This window comes from Loxodonta africana, chromosome 13, assembly GCF_030014295.1.
Source record: "Loxodonta africana isolate mLoxAfr1 chromosome 13, mLoxAfr1.hap2, whole genome shotgun sequence".
NCBI classification, from domain to species: domain Eukaryota; kingdom Metazoa; phylum Chordata; class Mammalia; order Proboscidea; family Elephantidae; genus Loxodonta; species Loxodonta africana.
In genome coordinates, this window is record NC_087354.1 from 79,150,644 (window position 1) to 79,175,956 (window position 25,313).

Below are 25,313 nucleotides of genomic sequence, written 5' to 3' on the forward strand. Positions count from 1 at the left end.
ATCTTAGAAGTGATTAGATTTAGAACCCAATCTACTAGGATATGATCTAACATAACAAAAACTCTATTTCCAAACAGGATTATATGCACAGGATTAGGATTCCACCACATATCTTGGGGAGACACAATTTAATCTGTAACAGAGGGAGAGGCAGAAAGGGCATCAAGTCTTCTCAAGGGAATACTACCACATCTCCCTCGTTTGCTTGCTTTCTAGTCTCCCTTGCTCATTCTTTGAGAGGTGTGTGTACTCCTGCTTATCCTTTAGATTTCAATTTAGGCCTGTTTCTCAGAAACTCCCTGATCATGCAAGTCCGAACTGAATGCCTTACTCTGTTTTCCTGCAACACCCTGTACTCCCTTTATCATTTTATTATGAAAAACCAAGCCAAACCCATTGCCATCAAGTCAATCCTGACTCATAGTGACCCAATACGACAGAGTAGAGCTGCCGCCATAGGGTTTCCAAGGATCGACTGGTGGATTCCAACTGCCGACCTTTTGGTTTGCAGCCCACCTCTTAACCACTGCGCCACCAGAGCTCCTCATTTTATTATACTATGTTCTAATTGTTGTATAGCCTATTTTCCCTGTTAGACTGATACTGCATAGAAGGAGGTACCATTTTTGTTTAGTTCCCCACTCAGTTCATAACCACTTAAAGAGTGCCCCATGAGTCATAAGCAGTCAGTAAAAATGTGTGATAGGATATGGGTCTGTTCTAAGCAATGAGGTTGGGAAATATTTGTATACAAGTAGTTGCTGATTTACAACATATCTGAGTTTAACAAACCACACTTATGATCATCCTTATCATTAATTATAGTTAATTTTATGACTTGCTGTTCAAAACAGTGCTGTATTTGTAATGATACTGATAATAAAAGCCAATAATAAAGAAAACAAAAAATGAGTTATTTGATTTATGTCAGAACTGACATAAGACGAAGTCGTCTGAATAGAACCCGTCATAAGTTGGGGACCACCGGTATAAGGTTTAAGTTGAAGACAGGTTGGATTACAACAAAATCAAGATGTCAGGCTGTCTTTGCTTCATTAGGTAATGTAAAAAAAAAAAATTTTTTAAGTTTTTGGGAAGAGATGTATGGCATTTTCATTACTTGTAATTAGGCCTTGATAAATTAATCCAAACTATTTAAAGATGTGCATTTTAAGACATAACTAGGTGTCATGGATTGAATTATGTCCCCCCAAAAATATGTGTATCGATTTGGCTGGGCCATGATTCCCAGTATTGCGTGGTTGTCCTCCATTTTCTGATTGTAATTATATGTCAGAGAGGATTAGGGTGGGATTGCAACACCCTTACTAAGGTCACGTCCGTAATCCAATGTAAAGGGAGTTTCCCTGGGGTGTGGCCTACACCACCTTTTATCTTACAAGAGATGAAAGGAAATGGAAGCAAGCAGAGAGTTGGGAGACTTGACACCCCCAAGAAAGCAGTGCTGGGAGCTGAGCAAGTCCTAGGGACCCCGGGGGTTCCTACATGGAGAAGCTCCTAGTCCTGGAGAAGGTTGACGAGAAGGTCAACAGAGAAAGAAAGCCTTCTTGAATTTGGACTTTTAGTTTACTTTACTGTGAAGAAATAAATTTCTCTTTGTTAAAGCCATCCACTTGTGGTTTTTCTGTTATAGCAGTGCTAGATAACTAAGACACTAGAAAGTATTTTTCATCCTTATTTTGGATCAGGTATTCCCGTCCCCTATGGCTTTAATACTGTGTGTTTTTATTGGAAAAGCTTGAATTATTTTGCTAGTCTAATTCTGCATGTATGCACTGAAATCGTTAGCTGCTTATTGCTCTCATTTTTCAGTCATGTTGCAGCTTCAGATAGGTTCTACTATAAGTAGTTAAATGATCTGTGGTTTATATTAATAAATTAATAAAAAATAGGACAAGACATTTCAATGTTCTGTTAATATGAACTTTTAAATTGTGTATTTGTGAGCATAAGACAGCACCATATGTGAAGTCGTCAGAGTGTTATAAATGTAACCTAGATGGAAAGTTGAATAAACACGATAAATTCGTCAGTATTTGAGATGTCAGGATTTAAAACAAGATATTCTAACACTGGATTAACAATATACACCCTTAAACGGGATTAACAAAAGACAATCTTCCCAGTGAAAACTTTGGGTAAAATTCCATGGAACTAAAATATTTGCAGTCATTAATTATAAGCAACATTCTTCTTTGTCGGCCTCTTCCCCAAATAATTTAATATGCTACAGCATCTGTTTCTGTTTCCTTTCTGTGGTGGCTGGCTCAGTGATTCTTAGACTCCTACTGTGTCTTGTTAGGCTAAAATACTTCAACAGTGGTATGTAGGAGAGCTCTGATACTTCTCTTATTTAGCTTGTGCTTTTTGTTGTTTTTGGTTGGATAGCTTTGAAACTGTAAGAGTTCATCTTGATGCAGACTGGGTTACCACCTGTAGCTCACCTGCTGACTTGGTCAAGAGCAAGGAGATGATATATATGGAGGCTGCCCTCCACAAAAGTTTCACTCCTACTACTCCTGACACAGGAGTCCTTTGAGTTGATGCAGTCCTTTGAATTGAATCTCTGTTGTTGCCATCGAGTTGGTGCTGACTCATAGCAACCTTGTATATAACAGAATCAAACATTGCCTTGTGCTGTGACATCTTCATGGTCATCAGTATGTTTGAGTCCATCGTTGTGGCTGTTGTGTCAATCCATCTCGTTGAGGGTTCCCCTTGTTTTCACTGGCCCTCTATATTACCAAAGATGATGTACTTCAAGTGTTCCATTTCATTTTTGTGAACTTCCAAATTTTCTTGATTCATACCACGTCCGTTCCATGTTCTGATTATTAGTGGATGTTTGCAGCTGTTATTTCTCATCTCGAGTCCTTCCACGTGAGCAAATGAATGTCCCAAAGGCTTTATTCCAGTTACATCAAGTCGACTCTACTTTGAGAAGGCAGCTCTTCCCCAGTCATGTTTTGAGTTCCTTCCAACCAAAGATGAGCCTCTCATCTTTTAGCACTATATCAGACAACATTCAGATTGTATCTCTGGGAGGCCATAACTCTTTTATCCAGAAGAGCAACACAACCCATTCTTCCGAAAGCAAAAGTTACTTTTATTACGTTGCCTTCTGCTTTCTTTTAGGCGAGTGGTACTCTGAATATAGACTTTTGAAGTTCAAAGAAAAGGAAGCTGACTGGCCAACGATATGGGGAAAGATGAGAAAGGTAGACACATGTAGGAGGCACTGAGAGCAATATGGTGCTGAAAGAGGAAGAGAAAGGCCAGAAGAAAGAATGGGAGAGAAGGCTCTGTTTCTTCACAATTTTGTTCCCTATTAGTTTTTCCATTACTAGGGGTTCTTAGGACATTTGTCCTCACCGGCATGTTGTGTCCTTGCTTTTCTATGTAAATCAAAACAGAGTAAAATTGGTTTAGTTATTTTTTTATCTTGATATTGGACCTGTTTTAATGTATAGTAGAAATTAGCAATTACAAGTTTTGATGGTCTGTTTTATCCACAATAAAATGGTAGTTTGAATACGATTATTTACTTTAAAAAAAAAATTTTTTTTTTTTTTTTACTGTCAGTAATTAATCATTAATCAATAAATATAAGTCAAGAATCATTGCTGCATATCATGCGTTAAAAGCCATTTAAGTGTTGTCGGAATCATACAGTGTCCTAAACTACAAGCAGGTAATCTGAAAGCCATTCTTGATTGCCTAACTCTGCAGCCCAATCTCTTGGCCATTCCTTGCTTCAATACTGTGGTGCAGTCATATTGTCTTAGCTGTGATCTGTCACCAAGCTCTGTTTTGTCGCTATGTCTTTGTCCTTTGCACATGTGTCCACTCTCTGGAATGCCTTCCCTTGTCCTCTCTGCCTTGCTACTTCCTACTTATCCTTCAGGAAGGATGAGTTTTCTGAGGAAATGTTTGCCAGTGCCCCATTAGATCTGCGGCATCCTGTACAGGAATGATCACGCTGAACTGTATTTGTGTGTTCTTATTCTGTCCACTGCCCCCCCAACCCCTGCCAGAGACACTCCTTAAGGTTGTAGTGCCTGCTGGTTTTTCATTGGTTGGTTCGTTTTTTGTTTTTAATTCCCTTAACACAATCTGTTAGAATATAATTGTTGTGGTTAGTTGCTGTCAAGTTGATTCTGACTCATGGCAACCCCATGTGTGCAGAGTAGAGTAGCTCCATAGGGTTTTCAAGGCTGTGACCTTTCAGAAGCAGGTTGCCAGGCCTGTCTTCCAAGACACCTCTGGGTGCATTTGAACCACAAATCTTTCAGCTACTGGTCAAGCACTTAACCATTTGCTCCATCTAGGGACCCCCAGAATGTAATAATAGGTGCTAAATATTTTGGAGATGAATGAATTAGTAATTCAGAAATTCAGGGAAACAGAAAGATGAATGCTTCTAAGGGACAACCAAGTGGAGGAATTATAAAAGAAAGGCCCTGGAAAGGGCATGTTGTAAAGGGCACCAGAGCAGAACGTCCACTTTCGGTTTTGGAGAGGACGCACTGGTAGGTACAGAGTTAGTGTGACATTTAGGTGAGGCCTGTGGAAGAGTTAAATGGTATTAGAACCAAAACTCCTTGCTGTCTACTCAATTCTGACTCATAGCGACCTTATAGAACAGAGTAGAAGTGACCAATAGGGTTTCTAAGGCTGTAATCTTTGTGGAAGTAGACTGCCACATCTTTCTCCTGTGGATTGGCTGGTGGGTTCGAACCTTCAACCCTTCAGTTAGCAGCAGAGCACTTAAACACCAGGTATCTTTAGCCAAATAATTAGTGAGCTATAAACTTAAATATAATTTATAAGAAATACCTGTGCATTTGGGCAAAACAAAACAAAAAAAGATCGGTATATGACTGAAATAAAAAACAATATGTTTTTAACGTTTAACAAGTTATATTTTGATTGAAGTATATGAAAAATACTAAGCCTCACACTGATAAGTGTTTGGAAGAGGGGTGAGGGATGGTAGTTTAATAACCTTTTCAAATAATTGCAGATATTCTTTGGTATAATACCAAAATTTGGCAGAGGATAATTTCTTAAGTGTAAGTTGCAATGTGGGATCTGAAATTACTAAAGTCCGTTGTTCCGTCTTATATTCGTGCATGATTTTGTCACATCTTGATCGGGTAACATCATAGTCATTTGGAAAATCTTGCTTCACCGAGCTTTGCAGATCTTCCAAATGTTAGCATGTTTTGTTATACAGTCTCAAAGAGCCACAGTTATTAATATCACTGATAATATTACAAACACCTGGAGAGTTTGCAAATACCAGGAAGCTGTCAAGTTCTCTGTGGCGGATGTAGATGGTACTACTATAGCAAGTCTTCTAATCTTCCCTTTTTAAGGCAAGAATCTATCCTTAAATATAATAAAAATATAAATAAGTATTATTAAATGTGTCCACTTTGTTGGTTTATTTTGCAATAAGATTAGATTCTTCTAACTTTTCTACATTTTAAAATTTCACTAGTCTAAGTAACTAACAATTTAATCTTATTACAATCTAATAATAGTCTAAGTGAAATTTTGAAAGAAGAGTTAAAACAATTTAATCTTTTGCAGAACAAAATAACAATGTATACATATTTCTTGTGTTTATGTGTAGATACAAGAAACACTTGGGAATTTCAAAATGAAGATTTATTGGACAATAATGGGGTAACAAAGATTGTAGCAAGTATAAGTGACGATAGCTTGTAAGTTCTGAGAACAACACTGAGTTAACCCCTGAAAATGCCTGTGCTCATACCCTAAACCACCTACCTTAGTACACATTACAGTAGCTATTAGCACAGTGACATTGTTGTGTGCCATGTAACCTCTCGAAAACCCTACTGCAAATTTGTAAGAGAATGAGAGTGAAATGGCAAACAGTATCTTAGTATTGTTATGACAATAGTTTTGACTTTGACCAGAAGAGGTCTCAAGGGTATCCCTAAGGGTTTGTAGACCACCCTTGGTGAGCCACTGCTTTAAGTCAATTGTGCATTGACCGAGGTAACATCAAGGTGATAGAATAATTTTCTATCTAAGTGCCAGGTAATAGTTAACATTTATTAGGCACATACGATGTTCCAAGCACTGTTAACCTGCATTACCTTCACCAGCCCCTCGGGAAATGTTCTGTTCTTATCACTGTTTTACAGGTAAGGAAATGGAGGCACAGGGTAGGTAAGTAACTTACCTGATAAAATGAAGCCTGTGTTTGTAGCCGCCAGGGTCCATCCCCTTTATCACTATGTCGTACCGCCTTTCTGTACAAATTGAAGTCATTCTGATTGTTTGTAAACGAGTCAAGTTTTGCATATGAACTGTACATTTGTTTGTACAGCAGTCAAAATTTTTTTTTTTTATGTTAAGAGCTCAGGCTGCCAACCAAATGGTCAGCAGTTCACATCCACCTTGAAAATCCTATGGAGGCAGTTCTACTCCGTCCTGTAGGGTTGCTATGGGTCTGAATCGACTCCTTGGCAGTGGGTTTGCTTGTTTGTTTTTTGGCTTATGTGACTTTCAGAGTTAAGTTTCAAGGGCCTGCAGTTATAAATAAAACACATGAAATAAGGAAAAAAATTAATACATTTGAAAGAATTTTGATGGAAACTCAGTCAAATTTTAAAAACTATCTTTACATTTATTAGGAAACCCTGCTGGCGTAGTGGTTAAGTGCTACAGCTGCTAACCAAAGGGTTGGCAGTTCGAATCCACAAGGCGCTCCTTGGAAACTCTATGAGGGCAGTTCTGCTCTGTCCTACAGGGTCGCTACGAGTCCGAATCGACCGACGGCACTGGGCTTGGTTTTTTTTTTCAATCATCATATTGGAAACCCTGGTGGTGTAGTGGTTAAGTGCTACCGCTGCTAACCAAAAGGTTGGCAGTTTGAATCCACCAGGCGCTCCTTCGATACTCTATGGGGCAGTTCTACTCCATCCTGTAGGGTCTCTATGAGTCAGAATCGACTCGACAGCAGTGGGTTTTTGGTTTATCATTGTATTATTTAGGTAACTTGTCTTTATTTCACATTCTCTCCTGAAATATATTTGGCTGGGTAAAGGATTTGAAGTAGATGGTTTGTTTTGTTCTATTTCCCTTGGGTCTTTAAATTTGTTATTTTATCATATGTTCTCTATTGTTTTGGGCTCACACATAATGAGGATTTAGAGGATGGTGCGAGACTGGGCAGTTCGTTCTGTTGTATGTGGGGGGCCACGATGAATCAAATGACACTAAGGCATCTAACAACGACAGTGCTTTGATGAGAAGTACAACCAAATTCTTATCATTCTCGCCCTCTTCATTATTTACCTATTTCTTTTTGGCTGTTTTTTATAGTTTTCTTTTTGTCTTGAATTTCAGAAGTTTGATTAAGACATGCCTAGGTGTGGTTGTCTTCGTGTTTATCCTGCTGGGGGTTTGCTGAGCTTCTTGGGTTGATACTGTTAACAAATACAGGAAATTTTCAGCCATTATCTTTTCAAATATTTCTTTAGCTCCCATTCTTGCTCCTTTTTTTTCTGAAACTCCAACTGCATGTATGTTAGACCTCTTGATATGGTTCTACAGATTGCACATATCCTTCTATTTTTTTCACTCTTCATTCTCTGTTTTTCTTTTGGAGTTATTTACCATTACCAGAATTCGAGTTTACCGATCCTTTCCTGTGCTATTTCCAATCTGATGTTAAGCCAATTGAACAGAATATTTTATATTTTTTATTTGCAGGATTTCCAACTATCTTTTTTTTTTTTTTACTTTCCATTCCATGACTGAAACTACTTATCTATGCATGTTATCTGACTATCCCTCTGGACTTATATTTATCATGATTATTTTTAAAGTTTCTATCTGATAACAATAACGTCTAGACCATTTCCTGGTCTATCTTCTAGTTGCTCTTTCTTCTCTCCATCATGGGTCACATTTTTTTTTTTCTTTATGTGGCTCACACACACACATATACACATAGTTCCCAACATATATCTGCAATTGATCTGGGCCTGAACTTTGTTGCAGGTTTAGTCAGATTCAGTTTACCACTGGCTTCCAATATTTTGAGGGTAGCATTAGGCCTTTCTTTTCAGATGGGCTAAAGATCTGACACTTGACATCTATGTATGCTTTGTAGTCCCTCTGCCAGCTGTTGTGGGTCTCTGGGGAGTCCTCTTTGCTCTGCTAGCATTCTGTATTTTGAAGGATCCTCCTTTGCCTGTTTACACTTCAAGTTTCCCTGAGCTCTTTTTCCCTGCTCACATCCTTCAGCAAGCCACTGAATGACATTTGGGAAAGCCCTACACACCACAGACTGGATCTTTCTCAGCTCGCCTGCCCTGCCTCCAACATTCAACAGTCTACTCCACTTGATGAAGACGAGTGGGAAAGAGTTTGTGGTGTGTGGGGCTCCTCAATATTATAATATGTCATGCTAGGCACATGCAGTAGTTAAAAGTTTGAGAAGTGTTTAACTAGCTTCTCCTGACCACCGTCTATGGGAGATTCTGTCTCCTCCCACCGCTTCATCAGGAATGAATATAGCCATAGCTCTTAACTCCCTGAGGGCTTGTGGTTTTGCTGGAAACAAATTCAGTGAGGTTTATTTGAGTCCTTGGGTCTCTGAATTTATTTTAAAAAACCACTTGACTGAAGTACAAGTTATAAACTTCACAAATATAGACAACTTATAAACTTCACATATCTAAAATACACACTTGGACGAGTTTTGACAGATGTACACACCTGTGAAACCACCACTACAATAAAGATAACAAACATAGCCATCACCCCCAAAGGTTTTCTTGTGTCCCTTTCCAATCCAACCTTTCCTCCACCCTTGTCCCCGGGCAACTGCTAATCTGCTTTCTGTCTTTATAGATTAGTTTGCAGTTTCTGTATTTGTATAGAAGTGATTTTACAGCACGTGTGCTTGTGTGTCTGGTTTAGTTCATTTAGCATAATGATTTTGAAATTTATATATTTTGTCCCATGTATCAGCTGAATAATACTCCTTTGCGTGTATGGATAAACCACATTTTGTTTATTCATACACCTGGTGATAGACATTTGAGTCGTTTCCAGTTTTTGGCTATTACAAATAAAACTCCTGCGAATATTTGTGTACAGGTTTTTGTTTGAATATGTTTAAATTTCTCTTGGATCAATACCTAGAAATGGAATAGCTGGTTTGAATGATAGAGCATGTTTTAAAGAACTGTCAAATTGTTCTCCAAAATGGCTGTACTGTTTTACAATTCTACCAGCAGTACTGAGTTTTAGTTATTCTACATCCTCACTAACACCTGTCGCTTTCAAGCTTTTTAATTTTACACATTCCAATGGACTTTTGCCTAATGACTAATAATGTTGATCGTATGAAAAGGTGTTTACTGGTCATTCATATATCTTTTTCTGGTGAACCGTCTGTTCGGATCTTTGGCTGATTTTTTAATTGAGTCGTTAGTTTTCTTATTGAGTTGTAAAACTTCTTTATATATTCTGGGTTCAAATCCTTTGCTGATATATGTGTTGCACATTTTTATCTTCCTGTCTGTGGCTTGCCTTTTGGTTTGCTTTAATTGTGTCTTTTGAAGAGCCGACAGTTTTAAAAATTTTGATGAGGTCCAGCCTTTTTCTTTTATGCTTTGTTTTTCTCTCTAAGAATTTTTGCTTCATACAAGGTTATAAAGATTTACTCCTGTGTTTTCGTCTAGAAGTTTTGTAATTGAAACTTTCACATTTGTGTCAGTGATCCATTTAGAATTAATTTTTGTGTGTGATATTAAGTATGCAGTAATGTTTATTTTTTCCACGTGAAGAAATTTCCAGTTGTTCCGACAGCATTTATTGAAAAAACAAATTGCCTTGGCACTTTTGTTGAAAATCATTTGAACATGCAAGATATACTCCGTTGAACTCTGTGTCTGTCTATTCACCAATATCAAACTCATTTGATTAGTGTAGCTTTATAATACACTTCACAGTCAGCTGTGTTAAGCCCTTAAACTTTGTTCTTCTGTAAAATTTATTTGGCTATTCTGTGTCTTGTGTTTATATTTAGAATCATTTTGTCAATTTCTACTGAAAAGCCTACGGGGATTTTGATTGGGGTTGTATTAAATCTATAAACCAATTTAGGGAGAATTGACATTTTAACAATACTGAGCCATCCAATCTGTGAGCATGGTATGTGGCCTCATTTATTCAGTCCTTTTATTTATCTCTGTAATATTTGTAATATTAAGTATGGAGATCTTTGATGTTTATTCCTAAGTCTTTTATATTTGTTGACATTATTATGAATAGCTCTTTAAAATGTCATTTCTCAGTTGTTTTTTCTTAGTACATAAATTATAATGGACTTTTGTAGCCTTTGTAGCCTGGTATCCTACAAAAGCCAGAACGAAACCCGACTTATAGCGACCCTGTAGGACAGAGTAGAACTGCCCCATAGGGTTTCCAAGGAGGTGCTGGTGGATTCGAACTGTTGACCTTTTGGCAGCAGCCAAACTTTTAACCACTGTGCCACCAGCCATGCTAAATTTACTTGTTAGTTCTACTTTTGTAGATCCCCTGGGATTTTCTGCATAAACAAGTATATCTTATATAAGCAGAGACAATTTTAGTATTTCTAAATCAGAGAATTTTACTGATCTTTTTTGTCTTTTGTTTCTTTTTCTTAGCTTTTTTCAATGGCTAGACTAACTCTCTAATTACAAGGCCAACTTGATGGCAGCTACCAACAACACGATTTTATAGGTTATCTATCACAGTCTCGGAAACTCTGATGGAGTAGTGGTGAGGTGCTACGGCTACTAACCTAAAGGTCGGCAGTTGTGCTCCTTGGAAACTCTGTGGGGCAGTTCTACTCTGTCCTATAGGGTCACTGTGAGTTGGAATTGACTTGACTGCAACGGGTTTCGTTTTTTTGGCTTGGTAGCACAGTCTTACAATTAGAGTTGGAGTAAAGACCATGTTCTTTGAAATTGTTTCAGCTGAGTTCGTACACTGTGGAGTATCTAATTTTATTTACAGAACAGATGTCAGTGTACATAAATGAAGAAAACTAGGTATTCCCTGTCCTCAAAACCCGTCTTTCAACCTTGCTGTCTCTCAATCTATTGGTCTTAACTTAATCTAGACTCAATTATACTATAGTATTTTCTCACTATATCTTATTTCCTTTCACTTTCACTCCATTGTTCTTATTGAGATTGCCCTCTTAAAAGTTATAAATGTTTTTCTAATCTAAAAATCAAGTGTTATTTTCTAAGTCCTCCTTATCCTCTTCAGACTCGCAACGTTTGTCATTTTCTGTGCTCATTCTCCTATTTTTCTGATTGCTGCTTCTCTGTCTTAGTTATAAACTTACCGTAATTCTTAAATATGAATATTTCCCAGAGTACAAAATACGGCCACCTTCCTTCTTTACATACAGACCCTTGACATTTAACAGTTTGAATGAAGCTCTCGACTTTAAGGGCTTCTTCTAGGTGAATGACCACAAATGTATATATTGAGTCTGTGATGGGTTCCTTAATTAAAGACTTCAATTTTGAAATGTATCTCTGCCTAGATACCCTCCTGACAGTGCCAGACCCGTGTATACAAAACAGAATTCCACATCCTCTCTCTAGCCTGCTACTGCACCACATCTGTTATCTCTTTCTATTAATGGCTTCATTATCCTTCCAGACGAACCTCAGAGTCGTTGGTCCCCAGAGCTGGTCAGTTGCCACATCATGCTAGCTTTAATTTTATAATATCTCTGGCACCCATTCCTTCCTGAACCTTCCCCTGACTTCCCCTGCTCCTGCATTCACTCACACTGCTCTCTCTATATGGCCTGCTCTTCTGCCAGCATCTTAACATCTAAATCCTAGTCATTTTAAAGACTAAGCATACATTCCAAGAAGCCTTTCCTGATCATCCTTTCACTGTCGTTGCCTGAATGTAATATTTCTTATAAATTTTGTTAACCTTCCAGCTCCACCTGTCCTCGACTTTTTATTACACACAGTTAAGAAAATTCAATAAATCTATCACCATTACCCGTACTAGGCCTTTAAGAAAATTAAAGAAAGAAATAGTTGTATACTTTTCAGAAACTCAGTAAACATTGATTGAATTACAAGTAAATTTATTGATAACTCATTTTAAGGCTTGTTTACAGAAATCAAGACCTAATGGGACTCTAGGTGGCTTCACTTGATTTCACTAATATCCAAAAGTGAATGTGCTTCTCTCCCTGACCATCACCCAAACCTTTCTGCAAAATAAGTAAACGTTGAGGACATAAGTAGACAAAAGGCCCTAACGTTGAATGGATATTGAGAAGATCAATTAATTTGTGAAAGCAGTGTTTGGAGACAAGACTCCACATATAACAAATACAAGTAGTTTTTCAAACTTGCATTTTAGGAAAAGAAAATCAGATACCATAGAATTTCTATTTAAGCATGATTGTTATGATTTTTGTTTTTTGAAATTCTCACATTGGGGATAATGTGGATTTATGGAAAATAGTATGTACTCGAGTGGCATCAGGCTTGCTTGATTTATATAACAGGTTTGGATTGATGAGTAGGAAAAGAGGCTTAAAATCTACACCAAAAAACCCAAACCCATTGCCCTCAAGTCAATTCCGACTCACAGCAACCCTCTAGATGGAGGAGAACTGCCCCATAGGGCTTCCAAGGCTGTAGTGTTTATGGAAGCAGACTGCCACATCTTTCTCCCACAGAGTAGCTGGTGGATTTGAACCACTGACTTTTCAGTTTCATAGGGATAAAACCTTACCAGTAATGTTCTCTCTGAGAAAATGAACTTGTCACTCGTATACTTAGTGACTTCTATTTAGCATGATTCTCTTGTAGATTGCAATGAGTTCTAACATTTTGTTGTATGTACCCAAATTTCTTATTGTAAGGCTGCTCTAAAGTTATCAAACAGACATTTGATACTATTTAGCACCTGTTGTAAGAAGTTGCCCAGAAGTCTAGTAAAAGTGCCATCATATCTTTTGTAAAGCAAATAGTTTAAGATTTGAATTCAAGATTGGCTTTTTTTTTTAATGACCTATGGATACCAGACAAAGCCAGGAAGTTTACATATATTTTCTCTAATCCTTAGTACAACCCTTGTTTCATCACCATTTTCAGGAGAGGTAACAGAAGGTCAGGGAACTTAAGAAATTTGTTTAGTGTCACACCACTAATTATGAATGTGGTACCATCGAATTGATTCTCACTCATAGTAACCCTGTAGAATAGAGTAGAACTGCCCTATAGAATTTCCAAGGCAGCAATCTTCACAGAAGCAGACTGCCACATCTTTCTTCCACGGAGCCACTAGTCAACATTTATTCATCACATACTCGGTTCCAGATACTTTTCTATTTATTGACTTATTTCATCTCAATGAATTTATGAGATAGCTGCTATTATTATCGTATTTTTCAGGTGGAGAAAATTGAGACGGTTAAGAACTTGACTAAGATCACAGAGCTAGTAAATGGTAGAAGCAAGAGGCAAACCCAGACCATTTGGTTCCAGAGCCTGAACTCTTGACTGTTCCATTAACTCCACTGTGTCAGGGCAGGATTAGGCATGCCCCTGCATTTATGTGAACTGATCCCTCAGATCATGAAGTCACTCTCATACTCATCATCTGTGTGTATGCATATGTGTGTTCTTCTCAGACATTTAAAAAAAATCACCATTGCAGAAGTAAGGAAAACAGTGTGTGTGTGTATGTGTGTTTTCATGTATATGTATATGATGTCAAGAACATAGAGTATGTGCCCCAGGCCTTGTTGACTGGCCAGCATTTAAAAAGAAGAAAAAATGGAGAAATTATGATGTCATATAATTATAAATTTAATCAAGTCACTTCAATCTAGTGGTTAAGCTACCAGGGAGCAACTCCATGGGATCTGGCAATCTGCTTCCATAAAGATCACAGCCTAGGAAACCTTATGGGGCAGTTCTAGCCTGTACTACAGGGTCACTATGAGTCAGAATTGACTTGGTGGCACAGAACAACAATAACAATCAGCCCAATGGTTTAATTATCATTAATTTGTTCTCATTTTTTAAAATTTCATCAGATTACCTAAATTTTAATGAAATCTGTGAGGTCTTAAAGAATGGGACCTTACTGAGTGTTTCTTCCATATAGTTCCATCAGCTTTTTGTCTTGAAAATTTATATCAAGTAAGGTTGAGAGTACAGGCATTTCTGATATAACACGATATATGTCTTCCTGAAAAACCATATGTGCTGCAAAATTATGCACTAAAAATAAAAGGGCTTATGAGAGCGGGGGGTGTGCTGGGGTGAAACCACTCAACACATAAGAGCACTGACACAAACAGTAACAATCCTAAACATTATATGTAAGTTTAGCTAAAAAGATAGTTTGAATTCCTGACAAACACTGCGTTACAGTAATTGTAGTCCTCGATTTAGGGGAAAAAAAAAAAGTGAAAGTAGCTTGATGGAAAAGACTGAGCCTACTGAGTTATGTAGACAAGAGAAAAATGAAAGAGAACCTTGCAGTAACTGATGCCTTTGAATTGTGGTGTTGGTGAAGAATATTGAATATACCATGGACTGCCAGAAGAACAAACAAATCTGTCTTGGAAGAAGTACAGCCAGAGTGCTCCTTAGAAGTGAGGCTTATGATGCTTTGTCTCACATACTTTGGACATGTTATCAGGAGGGACCAGTCCCTGGAGAAGGACATCATGCTTGGTAAAGTAGAGGGTCACCAAAAAGGAGGAAGACCCTCAATGAGATGGACTGACACAGTGGCTGCAACAGTGGGCTCAAACATAGCAACAATTGTGAAGATGGCACAGGACGAGGCAGTGTTTCATTCTATTGTAAATAGGGTTACTGTGAGTCAGAACCGACTCCATGGCACCTAACAATAACAACATGCAATAATTGGAGTCCCTGGATGGTATAAATGGCTCACGGGCTCCGCTGCTAACTGGAAGATTGGAGAGTTTGAGAACACTCAGAGGCATTTGAGAAGAAAGGCCTGGTGATCTGCTTCTGGAAAACCAGCCGTTGGAAACCCAGTGGAGCAGTGTTACTTGACATACGTGGGGTCACCAGAAGTAGGAGTCAGCTTGAGGGCAACCAGTATTGTATTTCTGCAATAATTACTTCCAAGACAGGACAGATGATCAGAATGAGCTAACAGGAAGAACGCAGGATGAATGGGGATCTAACGTGACAGCTACTTTATACTGACTTTATTCTTCTGTTTAAGAATTGGATATGAGCTAATTCACATTGGACAATATACAGTATTCATCTGGAAATATATAAAAACAAGATAACTTTATAGAGTCAAAAGAAATCATATTTCTCCCTTAACTCATTTTATAGTAATTGTTAAACTTTCAGTAAATACATTTTTTAAATGACTGCACCCCATAAGGAATTATTTTAGCAACATAGCTGTGATCTGAATCATAGAAATAGCTATAGGAAATTGTTTTATACATTTCAAGAAAAAAAAATATTGCAAATTTTATCTAGTTTCCTTATGACCTGTACTACATACCATAAATGGTAATGATGTTTATTTTGAAGTGTCAACTGCATGTATTCAAATTTTAGTGATCAATACACTAGCGAGTAAATAAATATATATTTAAGTTTCATATTCCCAAAGGTTTTGCTCTTTAATTAGCTATAAAACAGTCAGTAAACATTTTGATATAAAAGCTGGGAACAATAAAATGTTATTTCTTAGAGTTAAAACCCCCCTACTATATAACTGTAGGGTTGCTATGAGTTGGAACTGACTTGATGGCAATTATATATATATATATAAAACATACTAAATTTTGCTATTACTTCCAAGATGACACAAGAGTTGCCCCATAAATCTAATGAATCAAGTTGTGGATCACACCCACCTTGTTTTTAATAAAGAATTAATGTTGTTTATTAAACATAACTTGTGTTCAGTACTATCATTCTAGCAAGGCGATTGCCATCAGGTGAGGGGGAATTCCTTGTATATTTGGTCCCTGGATGTGAGGTGGAGCCCTGGTGGCTCAGTGGTTAAGAGCTTGGCTGCTAACTAAAAGGTGGCCGGTTTTAATCCATCAGTCACTCCTTGGAAACCCTATGCGGTAGTTCTGCTCTGTTCTATGGGGTTGCTATGAGTGGGAAGCGACTTGATAGTGATGGGTTTTTTTTATTTTGGGAAGTGAGGTTGCCATTTCCTTTTGTCTGACTTGTGTTTTAGGAAAGTTACTAGTTTTAGCTGCCATTCCACTGAGTCCCCAACTCATAATGACCCCATGCATAATTGAACAAAACGCTGCCCAGTCCTGCACCATCCCTACGATTAGTTGGCCTGTTATGATCCATAGGGTTTTCACTGGGTGATTATCATAAGTAGATCACCAGGCTTTTCTTTCTGGTCCGTCTTAGCCTGGAAGCTCCTTTGAAACCTGTTCAGCCACATAGCAGCAGGCAAACCTCCACTTACAGACGGATGGTGGCTGCACGTGAGGTGCATTGGTTGGAAATCAAACCAGGTCTCCTGCATGGAAGGTGAGGATTCTACCACATAACCACCAATGTCCTACAGGCTCATTAGTTACAGTAGTATAAGATAAGCACCCTCCCCTCTTCTTAAAGTTATCTAGAAACACTCATTTCCATGCAGATGCAGTCTTCTGGGAAGGTGAATGATGTCTGTAGAAGTATCCACTGAGTTAGTTTTCTCATTTCTGGGCTTTTGAAGAACAAGGAGAAATTGCTTTTCAAAAAGAGATTTTAACTGGAGAGTTGGAACATCCCGCCTCCCCCAGGTGCTACCGAATACCGAAAACGCAAAATTTGGGCTGATTGAATAACCAAAGTCATGGGAAATGTATCGTGGACTGTTTTGATTGCTCTCCATGGGTGCATCTTTCCTTGGCTATGATACTGGAAAGGAAAGTCAGAGCATGTGTCTTCCCTCTTTTTCAGCCCCCACATCAGGTCAGTAACCAAGGCCTTGTGGATCCTCTCTCTAAAATACTTCCAGAATTGGTCCACTTTTATAATCTCAGGGTAACTATTTTAGGTGAACCCACATAGGCAACTTACCCAATTCTGACCCATTTTTAATCTGCACCCCAAAACTTTAAACAATATTACCTGATTTCCTTAAGTTTTGCTTTTTAGTCATTCAATGGATTGACCTTACAATAAAGTTTAAACATTTAACGTGGTTTACAGAACCTTCCAAAATCCTGACCCCTGCCTGTTTCACCTCTTACTGTCTTCCCCATGCTCTCCCTAACGTCATGCTCTAGCCACTCTGGAATTACTCCTCTTCCTCGAACGTGACTCCACCTGCCTTGGCCTCTGAGGGTGCTGTACTCTCGGGAACTCCTTTCACTTGGCCCAGCTTTGTAGCTTAGTTCAGATATCTCTTCCTTATAGGACTAGGTTCGGATCTCTTATTTGCACTTTGAGAGCACTATAGGCCTTTCCTTTTTGTAGCATATGTCACACTTAGAACCAATATGTTAGAAATAGTTTTCCTGCTTGATTTTAAGCTCCATGAGGGTAGGGGCTGTCCAGTGTTCATTACTCTGCCTCAGTGTCTAGATGAATGCCTGGCACATGGTAGCCCATCCATAAAGACTTGTTGAATAGAATGTCAGATGGATGAACAAAAGAAGGAAGGAAGGGAAGGAGAGAGAAAGGGAGGAAGGAAGGAGGTAAGGAAGGAGAAGGCAATCCAGTGAGTGGTATCAAAGAATGTAAGGGGGAATTATGAAAAAGAAAGGAGTGATTCACTATGCAGATGGCATGGAGATTTCAATTCTCTTAAGAGCCGAAAGGTATTTGAGCTTTAACTTTTAGGAATACTTCTACGAATTTAACAAGGAGGGTTTCAATAGTGGAAGCAAATGCCAGATAGTGGTAGATTTAGGAATAAAAGAAGTGAACACAGCACATGAGGTCTTATCCTTCAAGGAATGTGACTATGAGGGAAAGAAGAGATCAGTGGTAAAGCTGGGGTGAGGTGGGAAGGGGGATGATGGGATGCAGGAGCCTTAATTTGTTTGCTTTTGTGTTTTTTTCTTGCTTAGACTGAAGAGATTTGGGCATGCTCACTATTTTTTCTACAGTGTTGTCTTGCTTTCCTGATATGTCATAGAGGAAAATTCTATAAATGTTTCTACTGCCAAGTGAAAAGAAACATATTTTAAAAGGAGCTGATTTATGGGATTTCATTTAATATGTTTTTCAGTTTTGGAGGAATGAAAACACCTGTGGGTTTTCCTTATTTTTTTTACATGTAGAAAATGAGGTTTTTATGCTTAATTAAATTCTGGAATTTAAATGATGAGGCATCCCTTCCCTGGACAGCATTGTACCCTTCTGATGAATAGGAGCCTGAGAGCAGAGTTACTCAGTCACTAGTTAAAGGGAGAGCGTTCAGTAGCTATGGAAGAGGCTGTTCCATCATCAGCTTCTGGGAAGTCAAGCACCTGTCCAAGTTTCTGAGAACATATACCCCACTGCTTGTCAGGGCCTTGTCACCAAATTTGTAATTTCAATTTGTTTTCCCTTACCCTGCTACTGCGTTTCTAGAACCAGTTATGCACTGAATTCAGCGACTGACCAAACTGTTCCTGAAGTTACATGTGAAAATCATCACTCACTTAGTTGAAGACTGTATTCATGCCTGGTTTTCCTGGCAGGCAAACACGACACAACAGAGGTTTCCAGGGTGTGAGCATTGTGTACCGCCTCTGTTTTGTAGTGTAATTTCATCAGTAGAACAGATGAGGAATGCTAATTAGTTTATGCATATGTGATTTAATGAGACTAAACACTTCACTGATCTTGAAGCAATCACAAATTGTTTCCTGTTGTTTTTTATACTTTAATAAAGAACTGTGTTAGGCCCATTTCTGGAAATTATAGTACTGTAAAATGCAGGAGAGGAAAGAATTTCGAGGAAGGTTTGACTGGTTGGTTGTGTCGTGCTAAAGAGAGGCTGAATAGGACGGTGAGAATAAAAATACTGGATTTGGGAACCAGGGTTGAAATCTAATGTGTGTGAGAAGATTGAGTTTAATGGAAGAGCTTATATGGAAGGGCTTATCGTAAACTATAGTATATTAAACTCCTAGTTCTAATATTAAAATTCTAATGTATATCTGCATGAGTTATTTTAAGAAGCAGTTCTATACCTTAGCCCAATCTAACTAATAATCTACTTCTTATTGCCACCACCTTCTTTTTTTGTTTTTCTGACTACTCTCTTTTACTAGTTATTGTGGTGGTGTTTCGATACAGTTGGGATTGTGGCATTCAGTTAATACAGCACTTTTTCCTAAGTGTTAATATAAAACAATGGCATTATAGTTTTTATAAATAAATAGTTGTTTAATATTGTATGCTGTGCTCTTTTTGATTACTTTCAAGCTGTGAAAAGACTGGATCCACATAGTCTGCTGTTTTTCAAGGGGAGATGGGAAGAGAAGATGAAGAAGTAACCTTGGCCCTGTAGTCAAAGTTATATTTGAATTAAAATAATTTGTGTTTAACTTCCCCAGCTTTTTACAACCAGGGGTCAGCAAACTACAGCTTGTGGGCCAAGCCTGCAGCCTGTTTTTTGTACATAAGGCTTTACTAGAACACATCTGTACCCATTCACCTATATGCCATCTATGGTTGCTTTCATGCTACAGTGGCCGAAATTGAGTAGTTGCCATTGAGACTCCATAGCCTGCAAAGCTGAAAGTACCAACTCTTTCTGGCCCTTTACAGAAAAGCTTTGCTGACTACTGATCTAAATCATAAATCAGGGCAGAAATTAGTGAACCATAATAGAGTTATGTTGAGATGGTGTAAAGACTGAAATCGAAGTCTTAAAAACAACCGTGGCTGAAAGCACGTTGAGAGGCCTTATATTTTTAGGTCTTTCAGGATCCAAGTCACTATCCCCCCTTATCTGTAAATTGCCTTTGGGTCTCCATAGTCACCTGCTGAGATGGACAGCCCCCTTTCTAGACTGTTAGAATATGTTTTCTGCTCATGAATGTAGAGGATCTTACTTTGTGCCTTCTTGAAGATTCATACGTTACATCTGATCACAGATTTGGGTATGGCTTAGATCACAGGAAGTACCGCGACTTCTTCTGGTTTGTCGGCATCTATCATCTTCCTGGCCCCTAATATCCCATGACATCCCAAGGGTTGTCAGATATGAATTAAGCTTCCTTATTTATTTATTTTTTTATTGCCCCAGTTCAGAAAATGAATTGCCCATTATTGGAAACTTACTAGCTAACTTATCTGTGACAAAGTATGGGCTATTGCTTATACATATTGTGAAAATATTAAGGGCATTGAGGAGCATAAAGAAAACAATTGAACTCCAGTTCTAATTACTGAAATAGAAGGCTGTATCCCACATGATTCAGATACCACCAGCCAGTGAGCAGAAGAATTAAGTACTTGATTGCTTTTTAATATAAAAATTTAAACCATATTTTTAAAATAAACTAATCCTTGTTTATAAACTAAATCACTTATTTAGTATTGGTCTAACTTGATAATGTAAGTTTGGGGTAACAAACAATGTATTGGCTCTGGAAAGTCCTGGACCTGCATTTGAACCCTAGCTCTGTCACTTTCTAGCATTGCAAATGAGGGAAAATGCCCAAAATATAGAGCCTCTGGCTCCTCATACTTGGAGTCCAGATTAAATGGAAATACATTTAAATGTAAATACAGTTTGCAGCACCTTGCTAGGCACATAGTAGGAGTTCTAGTGACTGAGAAATGGGTTATGAATTCAGTGAGGATTCCGAACCACAGCATCAACAAAAACAAAAGTACGAGGGAAAATGTGCCTGTTTGGCAGTATGGATGGTTTCAGTGGGCTTCTGCCAAGAGAGGCTTTCTTCATTTAGCTCAGTGTTGTCTAAACTCAGTTTCAGAGACACCTGCAAATCCAAAGGCATCCTCTTAGTGATCAGTAGTTCTTTGAAAAATATTTCTTTTTTCATTTTGATTGTGATATTTTAAAACTGTTTTACTAATTATAGAGTCAAGTCTGTTTTGCAGTAATAATTCTCAGTTGAAATACTTTTTGTCATCTATAGGTCAGTGTTTCAAATCTGCAAACATATAATCGGGCACCATTATAATTTTTTCTTTAGATAGGTTTGGGAGGCAACAGCTTATAGTATTCTGTATTTTCAGAAAGGACTGCATAATGAAATGTAAAAATTATCAGAACTAATAAAACATAGATTTTGACTTGGCTTCTGTCAAAACCACAGTGTTCCACTCTTGTGGTATCAAACGAGACCAAATGGGTTGTAAAAATGGGAATCAGTACTTTGCTCCAAGGGAATTCTGGAGAAAATTACATTCTATTTGAATAATGTTAAAATATTAAAAGCAAGTATTTTAGTAATATACTAAAATGCACACATTAAATAAAAATATTGACGAAAATGTTCTATTCACTTTATAATTGACGTTTCGAACAGAAGTTTTTTTCACTTGAAAATTACATATGACCTGATAGTCTTTGCTTTCACACCTGCCTTTTTCTGTTTTCATAAGTATATAAAGTCGTTCCTCTTTCTGCTCTCTTTACTGCCCGTAGACACTCCTGTCACCAGTATCCTTGATCTGATAGTAGCTTCTGTTTGTCGATCCCACATAAGAAAAACAGCTCTTCAGGAGGAGTTCCACAGCAGGGCAAGAGGCCACCAACACCATGTTCTGCAGGAAGCTGAAGGATCTCAAGATCACAGGGGAGTGCCCTTTCTCCGTACTGACACCAGGGCAGGTTCCCAAAGAGCCAGCAGAGGAGGTAGCAGGAGGCTCAGACAGCTGCAAAGCAACTCCGCCCATCCGTCAGGATGTTCCTGAGAAGAATGTACAAGGAGATCTTCCTCAAAGAAAGACTAGTCGGAGCCGAGTCTATCTTCACACTTTGGCAGAGAGTATTTGCAAACTGATTTTCCCAGAGGTGAGTTCTTGCCCTTTAGAGATTTTCATGGTATTTTGAAATTGTAAAAGAATGGTGTTCTAAGGAAAATGTAAATAGTTGCTTACTCACTTCCAAGGCTATAATAAATGTAGACTGTTTCCTTGAAACGTATAAAAACATTTTTTAAAACAATCATGTTCTTAAATTGTGCTTCATCTTAAAAAGTTTAAGATTTTGAGTTCTTTTCAAAAGGATCTTTCAGTCTGGCAAACCTGATGACTTTGAGCAACTGCTTAATTCCTCTATGACTCAATGTCCTCATCTGTAAAATGGGAATAATAAGAATACTCACCTTCTAGAGTTTTAATGACTTCGTTGACACCTATAATGTAGCTCTTAGCATAATGCAAGTACTCAGAAATTGTTAGCTATTCATTTAAAATTAAACTCCTTGAAGAATAACGTTCTGTACTGGATTTTTTGTTTTGTTTTGTTTTTTCTTTAATTCTAAAGGGCATCATATGTGCCCTACTAATTTGCAGAGGTGTGAAAATGTGCCCATTCCTGCTAGTTCTGAATCCCAAGTTTCTGCTTGAGCCAGGTTCAACCTGCTCCCTTGGGTTAGAGTCCTGATACAGCTCCGGGAATGGTGTAACATAACGCTCATGTTGACGTCTGGAGCACCTTCTGCCAACCCACTGCTAAGAGAACTTTGGAAACCCAAACATTTATCTGAACAGGTCAGGTTTCTTAGAAATATGCAGGGCACCTAAAGAGTTCCTCTTGCTCAGAAGGGCTAAGGAAAAGAGCAGTTCAAAGTCCTCATGGTATCTTCCTCTCTGTCAGTATTCACAGTTTTGTATAAAATTACTTAACCTATGAGGTTAAACATTTACATAGTCAGATTCTGACTATAATAGTGTACTGATAATTTTTAATTCACTCAATGCTCTTGGCATAGCACTGAAGAACCACAGACCCACTGACTTTTAGTGGGACCGAGATATGCTTGTTTCATCCCCCAAGAAGTGCTAGGAAAAATTAGTAATGACCAAAATCATATAGCTTTTGAAGGGTAAGAGCAATTACTGTGATAAACAATATGAACTGGAGTGACTGAGAAAGAAAGGGCTTAAGTTGAAGTTTACAGGATGGATCATAAATTAGGATAAGCAGAAAGCTGAGGGAGCTTATTCAAATATAATATTACCACAGTAGTACTTTGGTTAATGGCTTCGAAATAGAAATATTTAATTACAGTCACCCCAGTTACCAGACAGTTACTTTGGCTGGGATGTGGGCTGTAGCTTTTCTTGGACAGTTGGTTTGCATCACAGTCTGGGAAACAGTGGTACTCTCATTTCCAAGGACAGAGTGAGTGCACAGAGATGAGCCGATGGTGGTGATGGAGAAGCTGGATCACTTCCATGTTTTTCCTGAGACCTGTCGTTACCTTGTTGGCTTCATTATTTTGTTTGATAAATGCTGAATTCCTACAATAGACGTCATACACATGTTGAAATCTCTTTTAAAAGCATGCTTAATACTAAATATAAGTTACATTTTTTGTTTGTTTGTGAGCTCATAAATATAATCATCAAGGTTTGTCTGCAGTGTCACGTAGCAGAGAAGGCAAGGCCATAGGAATTCTAGAAGGGAGAAGGGGCATGTTCGGTATTAGTGACTAGAAGTTTTTCTGCAGCTGAGGCAATTTGCCTAACGACTGTAAATGTGCCGGTGTTGGATAGATTTGAACTGTGTAATAATCTAGGTTATATAATCAAGTACCCAAATATCTGCTTGTCTTTGGTAAATAGCTTTTATTTTTTTCCTGATTCTTTCTAAGTGATAGATTTAATGCCTAGCTTACTGTTTAGTTTCAGTGCTATCAATAACCCAAAGAAAGAGACTAAAACAACGTTTGACAACAGCATAGCTCTTTTTTTAGACAGTCAAATTTAGCTCCCCAATTACTTATTTTTTGAGAGAGAGAACATTGAAGTTCGTTATTGTTAACAAACTTCGAGTGGAAGATGCCATTCCAGAGTGGCGAAATATTAGAGATCAGAAAGATCTTACTGTTCAGCTAATGCAAACACTTAATTTTTGCTTGAAAAAAATGAGGCACAAAAAAAATGTTTTAAGTAAAGCAACTGAGGAGATAGAAAAATCTCTGCCTCTGATTCATAATTCATAGCTTTTTCTACAATAATTTTGTTTAATAATTTTTCATGGATATTCCTCCTCAAAAATCCTGTAAATTCTTCAGGCGTAAGGCCTTTAAGGAGCTTGCAGTGGAGTATTCCGTATCAGTTGAAGAATAGCAAAACCCATCTCACCAGCAGTCGTGCAGTGGTTGATTTTATCTCCCAAGGCCCTGAGGTTGGCTGTGTATGACAGCTCTCATTGAAAGTTGAGTCCTGCCCATGGCTTTAGTGTGTTTTCACATCATCGCAGGGTGTATCACAGGAACAATACCACTAATAATCCAAGAAGCTGGACTATATGCAGAAGAATGCAGCATCAGGATTGGAGAAAGACCCATTAACATCCTGCGATATGCAGATTATACAACTTTGCTTGCTAAAAGTGAAGAGGGCTTGAAGTGCTTCCTGATGAAGATCAAATTACACCTCCACATAAAGAAAACAAAAATCCTCACAACTGGACCAATAAGCACCATCATTATAAGCAGAGAAAAGAATGAAGTTGTCAAAGATTTCATTTTACTTGGATCCACATCAATGCCCATGGAAGCAGCAGTCAAGAAATCAAAAGATACCTTGCATTGGGCAAATCTGCTGCAAAAGACCTCTTTAAAGTGTTAAAAAGCAAAGATGTCACCTTGAAGACCAAGGTGCACCTGACCCAAGCCATGGTATTTTCAGTTGCCTCGTATGCACGTGAAACCTGTCCAGTCAATAAGGAAGACCAAAGAATTGATTCTTTGAATTATGATATTGGCAAAGAATATTGACTACACCATGAACTACTAAAACAAATGTGTCTTGGACGAAGCACAGCCAGAATGCTCCTTGGAAGCAAGGATGATGAGACTTTGTCTCATGGCTTCAGACATGTTGTCAGGAGGAACCAGTCCCTGGAAAAGGACACCATGCTTGGTAAGGTCAGCGAAAAAGAGGAGGACCCTCAATGAAATAGATTGCCACAGTGGCTGCAGCAATGGGCTCAAATATAGCAATGATTGTGAGGATGGTGCAGGATTGGGCATTGTTTCCTTCTGTTGTACATAGAGTCGCTATGAGTCAGAATTGACTCTGTGG

The 25,313-nt window shown here is 38.2% G+C and overlaps 1 protein-coding gene across 8 annotated transcripts in view; it reads left to right on the forward strand.

The window, feature by feature from the left end:
* Positions 1-25,313, forward strand: part of GUCY1A1 (guanylate cyclase 1 soluble subunit alpha 1) — an 85,309-nt gene that overhangs the window by 9,983 nt on the left and 50,013 nt on the right. For 7 of the 8 annotated variants that reach the window (XM_023541809.2, XM_064267625.1, XM_064267626.1 and 4 more), the window contains one exon: positions 21,700-22,068. In XM_023541809.2, the coding sequence (XP_023397577.2) occupies positions 21,814-22,068 (255 nt within the window). In that variant the 5' untranslated portion in view covers positions 21,700-21,813. Of the gene's footprint in view, positions 1-15,903; positions 16,623-21,699; positions 22,069-25,313 lie in introns of those variants that run through there. The other variant, XM_023541811.2, reaches the window with a different exon arrangement.